A 16,683-nucleotide genomic window follows, 5' to 3' on the forward strand; every position below is an offset into this window, starting at 1 on the left:
TATGGTGGCATCGAAGAACAGTAATGTATTACCTGTAGCAATGTGATTATATAGGTGGCTAGTATTTATATATTTTTTTACTGTTTTCCCCTGGAACTAGGAAGAAGATGCTGTGGCATTTTTCATATAGAGCTGATTGTAAGAGAGAACGTGTTTAAAGCTTCATTGCTGTTTTGGTTAGGGATGCAGTTTGTTGATACTCTTGTTTTTGTGTTTTCAGATAGCCATATGATAAATCACATTTGTCAAGAACCACGTGTTCCTCAGTGCCCCTTTTCATGAACATTTCCCAATATTAACATGTTAACTGTCTGATATCAAGTGCTGTTCACTTGGAGTTGTGATATTTCCATATTGGAGTCTGTTTTTTCCTTTTACCTTCATCCCTCCCTGCCTCACCTTGGCCAGTCTGTCAAACACATGGATGTTGCCTGAGGGGACAGTCCTGTTTTATATTTAGTTTTACATAAGGTTGCCATGTTTTGGCATGCACAACACAAAATGATGGGATATACAATGGATAGTATGCAATTATTCTACTTAACTACTCAAAAGAAAACTGTTATCCCAGTTCAAACAAATGAATCAGCATTCTTCTCTTAACACCATCTGAGAATTAAGTATCTGAGTCACTGCCTGTCATTTGGTTATCCTGGTTATGTGGACATTTTTACACATTCAATCAGAGCGTCCCATGTATTAATTTGTACTCCTTTCCCATTTGAGGACTGCTGCAATGATTAGAACATCCTTCTCAGGAAACTTTATTATATTTAGCACAGCGGTGCTTTTCGTACATGAATGTGTACATGATATCATCTGAGAAATCTGGTTAAAATGGTAGGTCTGAGAAGAAGCCAGTAATTCTGCATTTCTAACAAGTTCACTTGTGATAATGATGATGCTGGTCTGTCTCTAATCCATATGACTAAAGAACTGAGAGCATTTTTGGCCAATACTTAGATCCTTCCATATTCCTGACTTTTTATATGTCCAAAGATCAATAAATTATTTTGCTTCATTTCCCTCCTCTCACATGATACAAGGAAATAATCCTATATCCCCTCCCTTTATCATTTTTAGTTAAGGAATTCTTACTTTTATATCTGATATCTTAATAGAAATGTCAAACAGTATGGTGTTGTATAATTGTTATTTATTTGGCATATTTGTTATTCTATATAATAAAAGGGTAATATGCAAATTGATCCCAACAGCAGAATGACCAGAACAACCGCTGGACTAGTCGCTATGAGGCTCACTGACCACCGCTCAGTCCCTTTCCCCGGCCAGCAGGCTCTGATTGCCTGATGGCAAACAAAGATCCAAAGTTGGGTGGCGGGGGACATGGGAAGCACCAGGCCAAGGCCCTCACCCCACCAGTCACCCCACACGCAGAGGGTGTGGGCAGGGCTAAAGATTGGGCAGGAACAGCCGACTTCCGGTCCCTTTCCTCAGCCATCAGGCACTGATCACCCGATGGAGAACAGGGAATTGGGGGTAGGCAGTGGGAGGTGGGGCCGGCTGTGGGAAATTGGGGAAGATGGCCCTGATCACAGGCCAGGCCTAGGGACCGTACCCATACATGAATTTTGTGCACCGGGCCTCTAGTTTATTATTTATTTTATTTGTTTCAACATTTCCAAGAAGAACAGTAAATTGTTTTCATACTAGTGGGACTCTCACTATTTCATACTATAGAATTATCTGTTAATGCAATGTGAATATTTTTCCCATAAAATAGAATTCTGAAATTTTTGTAATTACAGTATTTGTTATTATTTTATATATGTAGTCTTTTGTCTACATATGCATCAGTTTGTACTCACTTTGTCTTCTTTTATTTTAAGGGTGTGATTACTTTAGAGTCCCTTGGTAAAAGGGGTTATCGAGTACCTCCTTCAGGAACAATACAAGTGGTATGTGTTTTATAGTCTACAATTGCAATAATCATTCTCTCACATACATATAGAACTTAGCCCTTTCTCCTGCTACTGCTGCTGCAACGACTTTGGTAAGTAACAGTGGGCTGCAGCTTTGTTTGGAGTTTCCCTGCTCTGCCCCAGGAATGAGCATTTGGGGACCTCCATAAAAGGAAAGCATTAATAAGCTAATCAAGGTGAATGCATTAAAAAAAATAGTATACAACAGTTCACATGAATTAAATAGGGCTATTTTAATATAATCAGAACCTAGCATCACCAGTGCCTTCTATTTAAAATAGTAAGCCAGATTGAGATCAACCTATTCAAAAGGAGACTCCAAATATTAGACCCTCAGGAAAACTTAGGGTACAAAATTTCATATCCCTAGGGTAATAATTTCTACATTGATTTAATGAGAATGTAGTCCGACAGAGGCTGGGGCAGAGAAGGCATGTTTCCTCTCATTCTAGGTGTGGATCTAGTTTGGGTCCAGGAGAACTGTTCCGGCCCAGAGCAGTCCTTCCGCATCCTTGGTCTGAGGTTCTTATAAGAGTAATTAGGTGATTAGATGTCAGGGCCCAACCTGCCACTGAGTTCATGTTCAAATCAAGACTCAGAATCATCTTGAAAGCCCAGAGTCTATTTATTACAGAGTTGGCTGTTGCAGACTAAAAAGAGTCTCTTTGATATTTGTCAATTAAACCTCAATAAAGCTGAAATTAAAATTTTTTTTAAAAAAGTCTAGTGAGCTTCTCACATTTAGGATCTGCTGTAATTCAACAAGCCTTTTTGTGACCTTTGGCTTCGGTAGGATGGGTGCTCACCAGACCACTTTTACTCATCACCCTTGTCCCACTACAGCCAAAGAGTCTATTCCTTTGTTTATTCCATATCACACAGGAAAGAAACAGGACTATGCAATATGTATGTGTGTGTGTATATATTGCAATATCAAGGAAGAATCACTGCATATTAAAGTAAAATATTTATGTTGAATGCAAATCTTTAAAAGAATGATACTCTGTTTTCTTGCCTCTGGCTATATAGAGCATATGCAAGCGTGAGTCACTGGAAAGCTGGCTGCCAGTTGTCATAATAATGAGGCATAAACAACAAAGGCAGCACAGTCGCCTATTGTTTGAGGACTGCCAACTTTAATGGTTAAATTTAAATATGAAATTTAGGTATATCTTTAGTTTCTTACATAGTTTGATTATTTACAAACATGGTTTGAACTCCCGGCTTGCTAGTTGTGTAGTTAGTTGAATGTATTAGCCTTAATCTTAAGACTCACTAAATTTTTAAAAATCGAATCATAATATTGATATATTTCTCATTTTGATTCAGTGAGTGATGTCCAGTGCCACGGATGAGCTTCAGAAAGCATGGGCACCAAGTTACCTATTGATGTGTTGGTAATTTGGTTAAAGTCAGATCAGCAGCTTGGGATTTTGTTTATAAATCAGTATTTTAAAAAATAATATTCCTTTGATTTTTTCTAGTTAAGTGTCAATTGAATTTAATTCAGTCTTCACTAAGGATACATATTTTGGTCTATTTATGATATTGATGATTTTAAAAAGTGTTACTGCAGTTTTTTAAATGAACCTAACTATGAGAACATGAAGTTTTATTTAGCTTACTTAGTAACTAATAATAATGAACTTTATTCTCTAAATTTGGAAGCATTTCAAATAAGAAAAAGTCTCTTTTTTGAGAACATATTTTAAATTTCAGAATAACTGTATGTATTTAAAACACCAAAATGTTTACCTTTATCAAGCTTTTATTTTTAAAAAAATTCTATTTACTCACTATGAAAATAGGAGGAAAATTAAAATTGTATTTTGAGAAATTTGCAGTTGGTACACTGTAATGAAACTAATGTTTGAAATAAATGAATTGGGTTGTTTTAATCCATTGAGGGTATATTTTGCATAACCTAGTGATTTAATTTACTAAAATATGAACAAGGAGTAAAAGTTATATATTGTCTATTAATAAAAAAGTGACTAAATTTTTTAATTTGTTTTAGTATTTTATATTATTTTTAAATAAAAAATATAAATTGAACCATTTTTTTAAAATATTGAATATCAGTTCACAAACTTCTGCAATTTCATTAGCTTTAGTCCCTAAACTCTGTTTTATTGTTGGTATAGCCATTTTGAGTCAAATCAACAAATCACCATTTTTAAAAAAGAATTTTCTACATTGTTTCTTCAGACCTTATTCAATCCCAATAAGACTGTGGTGAAGATGTTTGTTGTGATATATGACTTACGAGATATGCCAGCCAATCATCAGACATTCCTACGACAAAGGACTTTTTCTATACCGGTTAAACAAGAAATGAAGAGAAGTGTTAATAAAGAGAACATCCGACATACAGAAGAACGGTTATTACGCTACCTCATACATCTGAGGTAATATTTAAAATGAAAATAAAAATGTTACTTTAGAAAAACAACTCTGAAATTTTAAAAACTGTCACTCTAATTAGACCAGTGCCCCTTGGGATTTGCTTAACTTGGAAACTCTGATGATCTGCCAGGATGCAGAAAACACTTGGCATATCTTCCTGCAGTCATTATTACTTCCTGAATTGGAGGAGTTTTCATTTCTAGCTGTATGCAAAGTATTTTATTTTATTTATTTTATTTTTAATATATTTTTATTGATTTCAGAGAGGAATGGAGAGGGAGAAAGAGAGAGAGAGAAACATCAGTGATGATAGAGAATCACCTGCACAGCCCACACTAGGGATTGAGTCCACAACCCAGGCATGTGCCCCTGACCAAAATTGAACTTGGGACCCTTCAGTCCACAGGCTGACACTTTATCCACTGAGCCAAACTGGCTAGGGCTGTAAAATATTTTATATAAAAACAAATACTGATAAATCTGGGGCAGTGAGACACATTTTGTAAACCAATGTTGTCGAGTTCTGTATAATAAAAGCCTAATATGCTAAGTGTCCAACCGTTTGACAGTTCAACCGGTGGCTATGATATGCACTGACCACCAGGGGGCAGATGCTCCGACCGGTAGGTTAGCTTACTGCTGAGGTTTGGCTGATTGGGACTGGGCGAGAGTGGTCGGACATGCCCTAGAGCCCTCCCACAGCCCCTCCCCAGCCCAATCATGCACCAGTGGAGTCCCTTAGGCTGGCCTGTGCCCTCTCACAATCTGGGACCCCTTGGGGGATGTCAGAGAGCTGGTTTCAGCCAAATCCTCACAGGCCAGGCTGAGGGATTATAACATGAGCCATATGTGTAGCTACATTTAAAAAATTTAGGAAAAAGGAAAGATTAATGTTCTTCATTTAACCCAACATATCCAAATGCTATAATCTAAGTTACCATTAAAAAAAAGAATTTCTACATTGTTTTTTCAGATCTTATTTAATCCTAGACTGTGGTGAAGACGTAATCAGTATGAGTATTATAAATGAGATATTTTATATTTTCTACTAGAGACCTGGTGCATGAAATTTGTGCACTGAGGGGAGGTCCCTCAGCCTCGCTTGTGCCCTCTCACAGTCTGGGAGCCTGGCAATTGATCGCCCCAAGGAGGTAGGCCCTGCCCACCCAGCCAGAGCTTCACGATAGATCGCCCCAAAGAGGGAGGCCCTGCCCACCTGCTGTAGCTCCACCACTAGGCAGCCTGGGCCTCCCTCTTTGGGGCTTCACCATCGATTGCCCCAAAGAGGTAGGCCCTGCTCACCTGGCTGGGACTCCGCAATGGATCACCCCTGCAGAGGGAGGCCCTGCCCACCCACTACAGCCTGCCAATCGGTGGCTTGGGCCTCCCTCTTTGGGGCAATCGATGATGGAGCCTCCAACTGATCCATCGCCCTGCTGGCTGTTGGCCTGGGTCTCTGCATGGCAATCATGGGGCGATGGCCAGGCCCCCAACCAATCGCATCACACCTGCCTTAGCTGGCCTGGCCCCAGTGGGTGTCATAGCGTGGTTGTCTGGATAGTCATTCCGCTGTTCAGCCATTCAGTCGATTTGCATATTATGCTTTTATTATTAAAGATTATTTATTAATATACATATAAATATACTGAAATATTTACATTCTTCATTATTTATACTGAATACTTAAAAACTAACACCACAATTCAATTTACACTAGCCATATTCCAAGTGTTCAATTAGCCACATGTGGCTAGTGGCTATTTATTGTATTAAACAGGGAAGTTCTTAGCCTTCAATTCATTCATTCCATGAATATGTGTTAGGCATGCTTTTAGGCACTGGAAACAGTTGTGACACATCTCTGTTCTCATTGATCTTATGTTCCAGTGATTCCATTAGAAATATATTTTCCTCTCACAGCCTACAGCTGTGAGAAAATACTGTTTGCCCTTGGAGTCCAGGTTGCCAGCATCCTAGAATAAGGCTTTCAGACCTGAAATCACAGGATAGCTCTCTCAGGATTAATGAGCAAGTCTATTGGTTAAGAGAGAGCTCAATAGCCTTTTGCCTGTAACTCTATTCCTGTTATTTTTCTGATGCCATTCATAGCAAGTCCTCAATCATATCAGTGACAGTAATTCATCTTAGTTTAACTTTTTATTCCAAGAATCCTATTCATCAGGAGAAGGCATCTATCATCCAGGGCCCAGGCAGAGAACCTCTTTAATCTGGTACTGATGGTGACCACTCACTGTCTTTCTATAATTTGCCTTGTGGAGAGCTAGTGTGAATAAGGAGTCAGCTGTACACTTAAGTCCCACCCTTGAAAATGTCTGTTAATTGGTCGTGCGCCCCCCCTCCCCCAAGCACTGCTTAATCGATACTCTTATCTTGGGGTCTTCTGCCTAGTGTTCCACAATCTAAGGAGATGTTAAAGCAGCACAATGCGTTGAAAGCCAACCTGACACTCTGACATGAGCTTCATGGAAATGCCATGCAGATTGTGGGAATGAAAAACATACCAGAACAGACTTGAGAGGCTTTTAAAAAGAGAAATGGTATAAAATAGCAGACTATAAGAATAGCTCCCAGCCAATCTAGGGAAAGAGTCAACTCTCTTTCAACTTCCATTTGAGACCATTTCTCTTGAAGTGCTAACAACCGTACCAACATTTACTAAAATAAAATTCAGCTACCCCAGCCTTTATAATCCCTACCTGATGATTAGATACTTTAAATGCTGTAAAGAAACCTCGCTGCAAAGTGCGGCCTAGTTCCCAAAGCTCACCATGTTCTCCTTCAGATGGAGATAATGAAAACCTGCACAGAAAGGAAAAGAATAAGACAGTCAAAGAGATCTGCTTTAATATATATGGCCAGATTATTCTGCTAATTTAGCAATAAAACCACAAATCTAGAGAGTATTTCTACTATTCAAAGGGAAAACCAGAGAAGTTTGCAGTAAAAGCTGTATTTGACTATCTGCCAGTTAAGTGTATATGATTAAAGATTCTAGTGCCCTGGGTTATGCTATAAATATTAATTAGCAAGGGATAGAAACTGTTTCAAATGCAGTTTTGGTACCATTTTCATCTCACTGATAACTTTTATTTTATTTTATTTTATTGATTTTCCACAGAGAGGAAAGGAGGGAGATAGAGAGCTAGAAAGGTCAATGAGAGAGAAACATTGACCAGCAGCCTCTTGCACACCCCCTACTGGGGGTGTGCCCACAGCCAATGTACATGCCCTTGACCAGAATCGAACCTGGGACCTTTCAGTCCGCAGACTGACACTCTATCCATTGAGCCAAACCGGTTCGGCTCACTGATAACTTTTTAAATGATTTTTAATGATTAGGTTTTATGTAGGTAGCCACTACTAATGATAGCAGTCCTTTCTCATCCTATGATTGTCCTCAAAACTTGATTCTTTTATCTGGAGACTTTTTAAGTATAGAATCAATGTTAATGTACTCGAAATTGTGGGTGGACAAGCTGGGTGAAATGGATCCGTCTGTGTGGCTAGAAGATGCCTGAGCTGCAAAGCCCAAATGTAGTATAATTGGCTTTTGTGAACTGAAACTTGCCACTGCAGGTGAGAAAGGTGCATGGGATATGATGTCAGGGCTGAAAGGTGGAGGTAAATGTGCCAGATTCACAGGAGGAGGCATCTCTGGCATTGTATGAGGGAAAGAGGAGTGTGAAGTGTTGAGGGAATAGTAAGAGAGAGGCACTTAAATAGCAGCACAGGCTTCGGCAAAATAAGACAAAATATCTTGTAAAAGTTACAGATATTGTGGCAAGACTGGTTCTTTTTTTAAAATTTAGTTATTCAGGGTTTTTTTACATTTTATTTTGCTTTAAAGACTCATTTTCTAAACGATGCGCCCTTTTGTTTGTTTGTTTTTTTAGGTTCCAGAGTTCTAAATCTGGAAAGATCTACCTCCATAGAGATGTCCGGCTCCTGTTCTCTAGAAAGTCAATGGAAGTTGATAGCGGTGCTGCATACGAACTCAAATCTTACACTGAATCGCCAACAAACCCTCAGTTTTCACCAAGATGTTGATAAGGAGTGACAATTTAAAGGATTCGCTCAGTACCCGAGTTTGAAAGTAAAAATTAGCGTAGAACGGAGTGTACCAAATTAGCAACCAGGAGAGTGGATCCTCTCCTGTTATCCTGGACCAGTTTTCATTCAAGGATTCCTGGAATGAGATCCACATATTCCAAGTAGACTGGAAACACTCATGTCCTAAGCCTTTTTGTACTGTTGAAACCACTTCACGGGACATGTTGCAATAGCAAAACCCCTGTTAGATTAGTGTTTACACATTTTACTTCTCAGTTATTTAATATTTAATGTTTTCCTTAATACTCAAGTGATGTTTGTCTCTAGTGTTCTAATGTAGCACAAAGCCTATGTAAAATCATACTATGTATTTTTGATGTTAATGTTGAAATCTAAAATATATGCACAAGTCTTTAATTTTGTGTGATGTGTTTTAAGTATGATTCATTTAAGTTACTGAAAATGAGAATGAAATGTTGAGCTTCTTTAAGATTAATGCACTATGCAAGCATGTGTAGTTTTTATATCCCCCAAGTCCCGTTTTTAAACACCCCTTCCATGTTGCTGTCTCACACGGTAGTCCTCAAACCTCCTGTATTGGCAGTGCAGTGCGGACGAAGCTGCGGCACCTTCCCCTTGCAAGTTCAGATTGTCACGCCCATTCCTATTCCTCCTAGAACCCCTGATCCTCAAGACAGTTCTATTTTTCCTTAATCACTACTACAGAGGCTTTACATTCAATTGCTGCCCCATGCTAGATAACTTTTGCAAATGGTTAAAAGAAAATGTACTTTGGAAAAAAATTAGTATTTATATTGTAAATATATGTAAAAAAAAAAAACAAAGAACCGTGTATTTGGCTTTTATTTTTAGATGAAACATGTATGTGATTGAGTGCATTTCTGATAGCTGTCAGACCCTTTCCACTCTAGCTTTACAGCTGACAAGAGGAGAGGGGGAGATGTCTTAAGCCTTGTCCCAATTTTCTTATTCAGGGACACAATGAAAGGCATTTGGCAATTGGGAAAATCACTGAGCAAGGGAATTTGAGTGCATCACAAGCTTATCCCCGTTCCTTTTAGAAAGAAGAGTGGTCTTTATTTTATTTTAAATATATTGGTATTGATTTCAGAGAGGAAGAAAGAAGATAAATAGAAACACCAATGTTGAGAAAGAATCATTGATCGGTTGCCTCCTACACGCCCCCTACTAGGGATCCAGCCCGTAACCCAGGCATATGCCCTGACTGAGAATCACACTGTGACCTCCTGGTTCACAGGTCCACGCTCAACCACTGAGCCGCCCTGTCCGGGAAAGAAGAGTGGTTTTAGATGTTTGTGTATGGACAGCGGGCAGCAGCATATCAGACAACAAGGCATAAATACTGAGACAAAGCTGCAAGGGCGGGTTAGTAAATAGGTACCACTTAAGTATGCCAGACCCAAGAGTTCTGGGATTCTAGAACCAGGTGAGCGTTCTGGAATTTGAGAGACTAGAAGGTCTTTATTTTGGAAACTGGCTAATGGGTAGACTCTTTAAGGGAATCTGGACAGATGATGAGTGTGGGTCTGCCTGCAAGAAGCCTCTTAAAATTTTATTTTAAAATACCAGAAGAGGAAGGGCTATTTGTATTTTATAAAAGTAAGAACGCTATGTTTTCGGTGGCACACATTTCTAAAGACTTATCTCAGTCATCAGGCTGTATGGAAATAACATGAGATTGGGACCCAAAAGATTTGGATTGTAATCCTAGCTCTCATGTATCTGATGGGAATGACTTTAAGAATCCTCCAACCCTTCTGTGTCTGTGTGATTGAGAAGATGGGGTGATATTTCTAGCGCATGGCTTTCCACCTTTCTGGAGATATTTTAGAAAATTCTCAAGAAGATGATTGAAGCATCTGGGTGCATTTTGTGTTCTTCCTGAGAAGCTGGTGCAAGGGAAATGTGCTCACATTTTTGCTGTACTTCTTAGGGCCTTCTTTGCCCATGTTGTTCTTCCCGGTGAGGAGTGGTCCCCCAGCACTGCTCTCACCTGCCCTGGTACTGGATCTATCTTCATGGTTCTTTCCATCCTTTGGTAATAGGCTGAGATTTTACTGCACTACATTATATAAGACCAGGGGCCGTCACATCCTAAACTTTTGTAAGCAATATCAGCAATGATGCAGGTGGACTTTCCTCTCTCAGAAGTTTGAGGAATGAATGGGTAGGACATGATCTCATCTCCTGTGTGAGAGAGAGAGGCAAGGGCTGATCAAGAGCTGCCACAGAGGCTGTGGATCAGGCCCCGAGAGAGAGGGCCAGAGCTGGACCTGGGCAGGGTGGAGGCCTAACAACCTCGCCTCTGCATCCGAGATTGACTCCAGCAGGACCTGGGCCCTCCCATCTGTGGACCAGAGGCCCTTTTCCTCAGAAATATTTGTCTTAAATTTGGACACTGTGGGCAGAAGAAGAGAACATGAATGCCTACTATGTGCCAGGCACTGTAAGCAATTTATATTTATTTAATACTGAAAGTCATCATTTAGACTTTTTAGAGACAGTCTGGATATGTTCTATAGTGAGAGAAAGGGAGCTTGAAGAGCTTGCCCAAGATCTCCCAGTAAGCAGAAGAGCCTCGATTCAAATCTAAGTTAAAGCCCCCGTGCCCTCCCCAACTCCATCCCTCTCCCCACACACACACACACACACACACTCTACTACACTGTATTTTGCATTTTTTCTTTTTACTTGTAATTATGGCCTGGCATTAAAATATACTTTTCATCAATATTCTTGGCAATAAAGTTTATAATTCGCTGTGTGATAGGTGAGATATATAATAAGGCAATGCCCACTCATCATTGGTGGAGACTGGGGAGGGAATGATTTTTTAAAGAAGACTTTAGGAAGGAATATCCTAAAGCAACTCGGACACCATTCAACTTAGTTAACTGTCAGGAAACATGCAAATGTAGTTGAGGAAAGTTTTAGAAACATATGGTGACAAGTACTTTATGAGATTTTAAAGGTCTAAAACTTTAAAAATTTCTTCCAAACCCCACTGCTCATCATTCTTTTTAATTCATTGAACATTTTCCTGTTCTACCCTTTCCAATTCGTCTGCCTCTCACTAAATCCCTAGAGAGATGGCATCCTCCACTTTCTAGGTTCTACTTGCAACACTTCCCTTGTTGAAACAAATCTTTTTACAGTTTTCTGACCTGCTTACTTAGGTAAGAGTCCCCAGGCTTTGCTCACAGAAGTCGCCATTTATTCTCAGGGGTTTCGGCATTCTATCTAACTTGGTTTCCCTGAGTTGATCTTCCAATCTCTTCCTATATATTCCTTTCATTAAAATTGTGTTCTGTTCTTGGTATTTGCAATATCAGCAATGATGCAGGTAGACTTTCCTCTCTCAGAAGTTTGAGAAATGGATAAGTAGGACCTGATCTCATCTCCTTTACTCAAATTTCTACCAACCAAACCTCAAAATGACCCCTGATTTTTTACGGCGTTTACCGTATTTTTCAGACCATAAGATGCCCTTTTTTCCCCCCAGAAGTGGGGGGGAAAAGTCCCTGCGTCTTATGGTCCAAATATAGCCTACACATATACTTTTAAAAAAAAGTTTTTTACTTGCCCGGCTCTGTGTGGTCTCTGTGTGCTTGCCCGGCTCTAAAATGGTTCTAAATGCTGCTGTTTACTTTACAGGGTTGATTACATGTGTTTATGACTGTGATGTTGGGTTTTAATGCACATAAAATATTTTAGGACACTATTTGTTTCAGAATCTTTTTTTCTTCATTTCCCTTCTCTAAAAACTGGTGCGTCTTATGGTCCGGAGCGTCTTATGGTCCGAAAAATACGGTATATACCTTCCAGGTCTCAGCCGGAAAAACCCTTTATGCATGTATGCATCAGAATCACCAGGGGGAGCTTTGGTTAAACATCATATTTTTGGACCTCGCACCAGACCTAATGAGAATCTCTGTCAATAAGGTTTCTCAGTGATTCTAATCCCAGGGGCTAATTTAGTCAATTAAATTTAAATAAAAATTAAAATTCGGTTCCTCAGTTGCATTACATCGCAAATGATCAATAGTCATATGTGGTTATTGACCACCGTATAGGATAGCACAGATAGAGAATATTTTCATCATCACAGAAAGTTCCATAGGATAGCACTGATCTAGAATATAGAGATGGCAACTGATGCTATGAGGGTGCAGTCATCACCTGGAGAGAGTAAAACAAGAAGAGAAAGCGTCCCAAGAACAGAACTGTTAGAATGTTTCCTATTGAGAGGTAAGTAGAGACTCAGCAAAGGAGAAAGAATGGCCAGATTCTGTCATGCATGGGAGTGACATGATCTTAATGACGTTTATAACGAACACATTAGCTGAAGGTCCAGAAAGGATGAAGGCTGGAATAAGAGTGGAGGCAGCACTGTTTTTTTCTTTCTTTTTTTAAAAAACATTTAAATATTGGGCTTTATTCAGTGCTTTTTCTGAATCTATTGAAATGCTTCATATAGTTTTTCTCCTTTAATTAATTAGAAAATTGCATAAAATACATATTAATGTTAACTATCCCAGCATACATGAATAAACCACACTAGTTCACACACACACACACACACACACACACACACAAAGGAATGGCCAGAGAATAAGAGAGTGGGATCCTAGAAGTCAAGAGAAGACATTTTAAAGAAACAGGATGCTGGTGATCAGTGTGCAATTTTAAACATTAAGATTCATGGTTGATAATATAGAGGAGTTTGACTTGGAGAAGGATGGTGCCCCAGACAGGCCCCCACAGTGGAGCATTGGCCTTTGTGAGTTCTCCATTAACCAAAGTCAGCCTCCTAGAAATCCAAATCTGTCCTCATACAAGTGTCATTTTCTTTCCGGAACAGTTTCTCTTTACCCAAGGCCACATGTACTGATTTTGTTTGTTAATCCCCACTTGAGGCAATTTTTCCATTGATTTTTAGAGAGGGTGGAAGAGAGAGAAAAAGACAGAGAGAAATATTGATGTGAGAAAGATACATCAATTAGTTGCCTCCTGCATGAGCACAGACCAGAAAGGAGCCTGCAACCAAGTTATGTATCCTTGACTGGAATCGAACCAAGGACTCTTTGGTCCACAGGCCTACTTTAAAAAAAAAAAAAAAAAATGTTTTTGCCGAAACCAGTTTGGCTCAGTGGATAGAGCCTGCGGACTGAAAGGTCCCAGGTTCAGTTCTGGTCAAGGGCATGTACCTTGGTTGCCGGCACATCCCCAGTGGGGGGCGTACAGGAGGCAGCTGATCGAAGTTTCTCTCTCATCGATGTTTCTAACTCTATCTCTCTAACTCTCCCTTCCTCTCTGTAAAAAATCAATAAAATATATTTAAATAAATAAATAAATAAATAAATAAATAAAAATGAATAAAATGTTTTCATTGCTTTTTAGAGAGAAAAGAAGGGAGAGAGATAAAGAGACAGAAACACCAGTGAGAGTAAACATGGATCAGCTGCCTCCTGCATGCACCCTGTTGGGGATCGAGTCCACAAACCTGGCATGTGCCCTGACTGGGGATCAAACTGGTGGCCTCTTGGTTCATGAGCCAATGGGCAGCAACTGAGCCACATCAGCTGGGCAAGGAAGGCAAAGTTTTAGTAGGTTACTTTGTGAATATGGAATGAAATACTTAATTGATCTTATAAAGTTTCCCAGCTGATACCTTTCAGGTGTTGGCTGCTGATGGAGTCAGACTGGACCCTGGTTCAGCAACCTCAGTTCTTGAGTGCTAGTTAAGAACGAATTCAGAGCCAAGAGTCATGCTATAAGAGAAAGTTTGTTTAGAAAGTCACAGATCTAGAGGTGAGCAGCAGAAGAAATAGCCTCAGGAAACAAGTTACAGAGAAAAAGAAGGAGCTCTCGGAGCTTAGGATAGAGAAGGGTGAAGGCAATGCACCTGGGGGGAAACAGGAGGGAAGGGGAAAGGGTGTGCTTTTGAGAGGGAGATCTCTTTTACGGGTAACTTTTAGGGTGCTTGTCTCTAGTGATAGGTCAGCACAGGGAGGGTGGGGGGAGCGTTGGGGGAGAGAATTCGTCATCACAGCTGGCCCTCAAGCTCAGCCATAGCATCGCTTGTCTGGTTTTGCTGTTCTTCTCAGCTTGAAGCTGAAACACAACTGAGACCTAGATGAATTTGATGCAGGTCAGAACCTCATTGTCCTGGAGGTTTAATGTTTCAGAGCTATTCTTTGGCCCCTTTGTTCATTTAAGGGACTAGCAACATGACAGGGGAGGATAGGTCAGGAGACCATCTGAACCCCGCATGGCCAGCAATATGAAAGGTCAAGGGGGTCTAAATCGAACAACCAGTGACATGCTAGGGCAAGAAAGGTTACTGTGGATGGAAACGAGGTCCTTGTTTTCCCAGTTTTGCCTGTTGGTAGGCCCCCTGGAGCTCTCTGCCCAGTGACCTTTTGTGCCTGGCCCATCGTCCTTGCTCTGCTCATGTCTGTGTTTACTACAAAGGAATGTCCTTGTCACAGTTGGCCTCTCAAACCCTTCCCAAACCTCTTCCTTTTTTGAACAAAAAGGAACCACATACTAAACCTGACAAGCTCAGGGAAGGCCTGCATGACAGCTTTACAAACTCAGGGATCTCAAGTAACCACATAGGATGGTCTAAAATTAAAACTTATTTTAAATCTCCACCCAAGGATTTCTAAAAATCCATTGTTTTTTTTTTAGAAAGAGTGGAAGGGAGGGAGGGAGAACATGTAATAAATAACTTCACAATTAATGTGAGAGACACATTAATTGGTTGCCTCCAGAACACGCTCAGACCAAGAGCCGGGGACTAGACCGAAATCAAGGTATGTGCCCTTGACTGAACATTGAACCCAAGACCCTTTGGTACATGGGCCGATGCTCTAAGCACTGAGAAACCAGCGGGGGCTGAAATGAAATGAAAACTTTAAAAATAAAAGCAGTTTATGGTATCTTTTTGCATATACCACAACAGTCATGGCTTTGGAATGGTTGGGTAACTTCCCTTTTTCCAGACCTCTCAGGGCACAACCAATGCACCAGGGCAGAGACCACAAATCCCCTCATTGTTATTAATGTGTTATTGACTGTTAGCTATCCTATACCCACCTAAAGAAAAGAAGTAGTATATGTCTACCATTTTACTTTTCACCCAATCCCAGAGAGTTCCCCACTTTGCTTTCTCCTGCCTCCCTAATCTATTACTAATGGATTTCATGTAACTCACTTTCTTCTCTTTAGGCTGTAATGTATAAAATAGCGGGTCTAGTAATAATTAATGTCGTTTTTAAACATTCGTTTAAAATCTTGCTTGGCGTTGACTTGTATTGACATAACCTTCAAACACGTGGTATCTACAGAACGTGTGAAGTGCAATTAACAAGTTTTGCTTGAAAAAGTTTGTGTTTGGTTTGGTTTTTGTTGCAAAACTAGGGCTAAGAAGATGGCGGATGAAGAGCATATTCGGCACTGCATGCTTTAAGAGTTCCAATTAGGAAGAAAAGCAAGTGAGGCTGCAAAAAACATCTGTAGTGCTCTTGGTCAAGATGCAGTTAGCGCCAGAAAATGCCAGCGTTGGTTTGAGAAATTTCGCGAGGGAAATGTTTCGTTAGATGACAAGAGTGGTCGAGGCCGTGTGTCCAATTTTGATCAAGAAGCTCTTCAAGCTCTTTTGGTGCAAAATCCTCAAATTACCCAACAAGAGCTTGCGACAACTTTAAATTGTTCACAAAAAACAATTTCCAATCAATTGCGTGCACTTGGCAAAGTCCAAAAGTTTGGAAAATGGGTTCTTCATGAGTTGACTGACAACAACAGTAATCAAAGAGTCACAATTTGCAGTTCGCTCCTCTCTCGTCAAAACCGTTTGCCGTTTTTAGAGCAAATTGTTACCGGAGATGAAAAATGGGTGCTGTATGTTAATTTGAAAAGGCGGCCTCAATGGTTGGACAAAAATGAGGCTCCGCAGCCCACGCCAAAACCTGACTTGCATGCGAAAAAAGTGATGTGTGTTTGGTGGAATTTTAAAGGAATTCTTCATTATGAACTTTTACCATCTAACCAAACCATTACAAGTGCAGTGTATAGTGCCCAATTGGAAAGGTTAGCCCAAGCTTTAAGAGAAAAAGAACCCGCGCTGATTAATCGGAAGGGCGTAATTCTTCACCACGATCACGCACGACCGCATACTGCAAGAATCACTGCTGAAAAACTGCGCCAGTTGGAATGG

At 40.1% G+C, this 16,683-nt stretch overlaps 1 protein-coding gene across 8 annotated transcripts in view; it reads left to right on the forward strand.

Annotated features, from left to right (window-relative positions):
• Positions 1–8,837, forward strand: part of FAM214A (family with sequence similarity 214 member A) — an 81,705-nt gene extending 72,868 nt beyond the window's left edge. For 5 of the 8 annotated variants that reach the window (XM_036441513.2, XM_036441502.2, XM_036441549.2 and 2 more), the window contains 3 exons: positions 1,851–1,919; positions 4,152–4,351; positions 8,264–8,837. In XM_036441513.2, coding sequence (XP_036297406.1) covers positions 1,851–1,919; positions 4,152–4,351; positions 8,264–8,417 — 423 coding nt within the window. In that variant the 3' untranslated portion in view covers positions 8,418–8,837. Of the gene's footprint in view, positions 1–1,850; positions 2,015–4,151; positions 4,352–8,263 lie in introns of those variants that run through there. The other 3 variants (XM_036441531.2, XM_036441540.2, XR_006741797.1) reach the window with 2 other exon arrangements.
• Positions 8,838–16,683: the final 7,846 nt, after the last annotated feature.

Source organism: Pipistrellus kuhlii, unplaced genomic scaffold (genome assembly GCF_014108245.1).
Source record: "Pipistrellus kuhlii isolate mPipKuh1 unplaced genomic scaffold, mPipKuh1.p scaffold_m20_p_1, whole genome shotgun sequence".
In the NCBI taxonomy this organism is placed as follows: Eukaryota; Metazoa; Chordata; class Mammalia; order Chiroptera; family Vespertilionidae; genus Pipistrellus; species Pipistrellus kuhlii.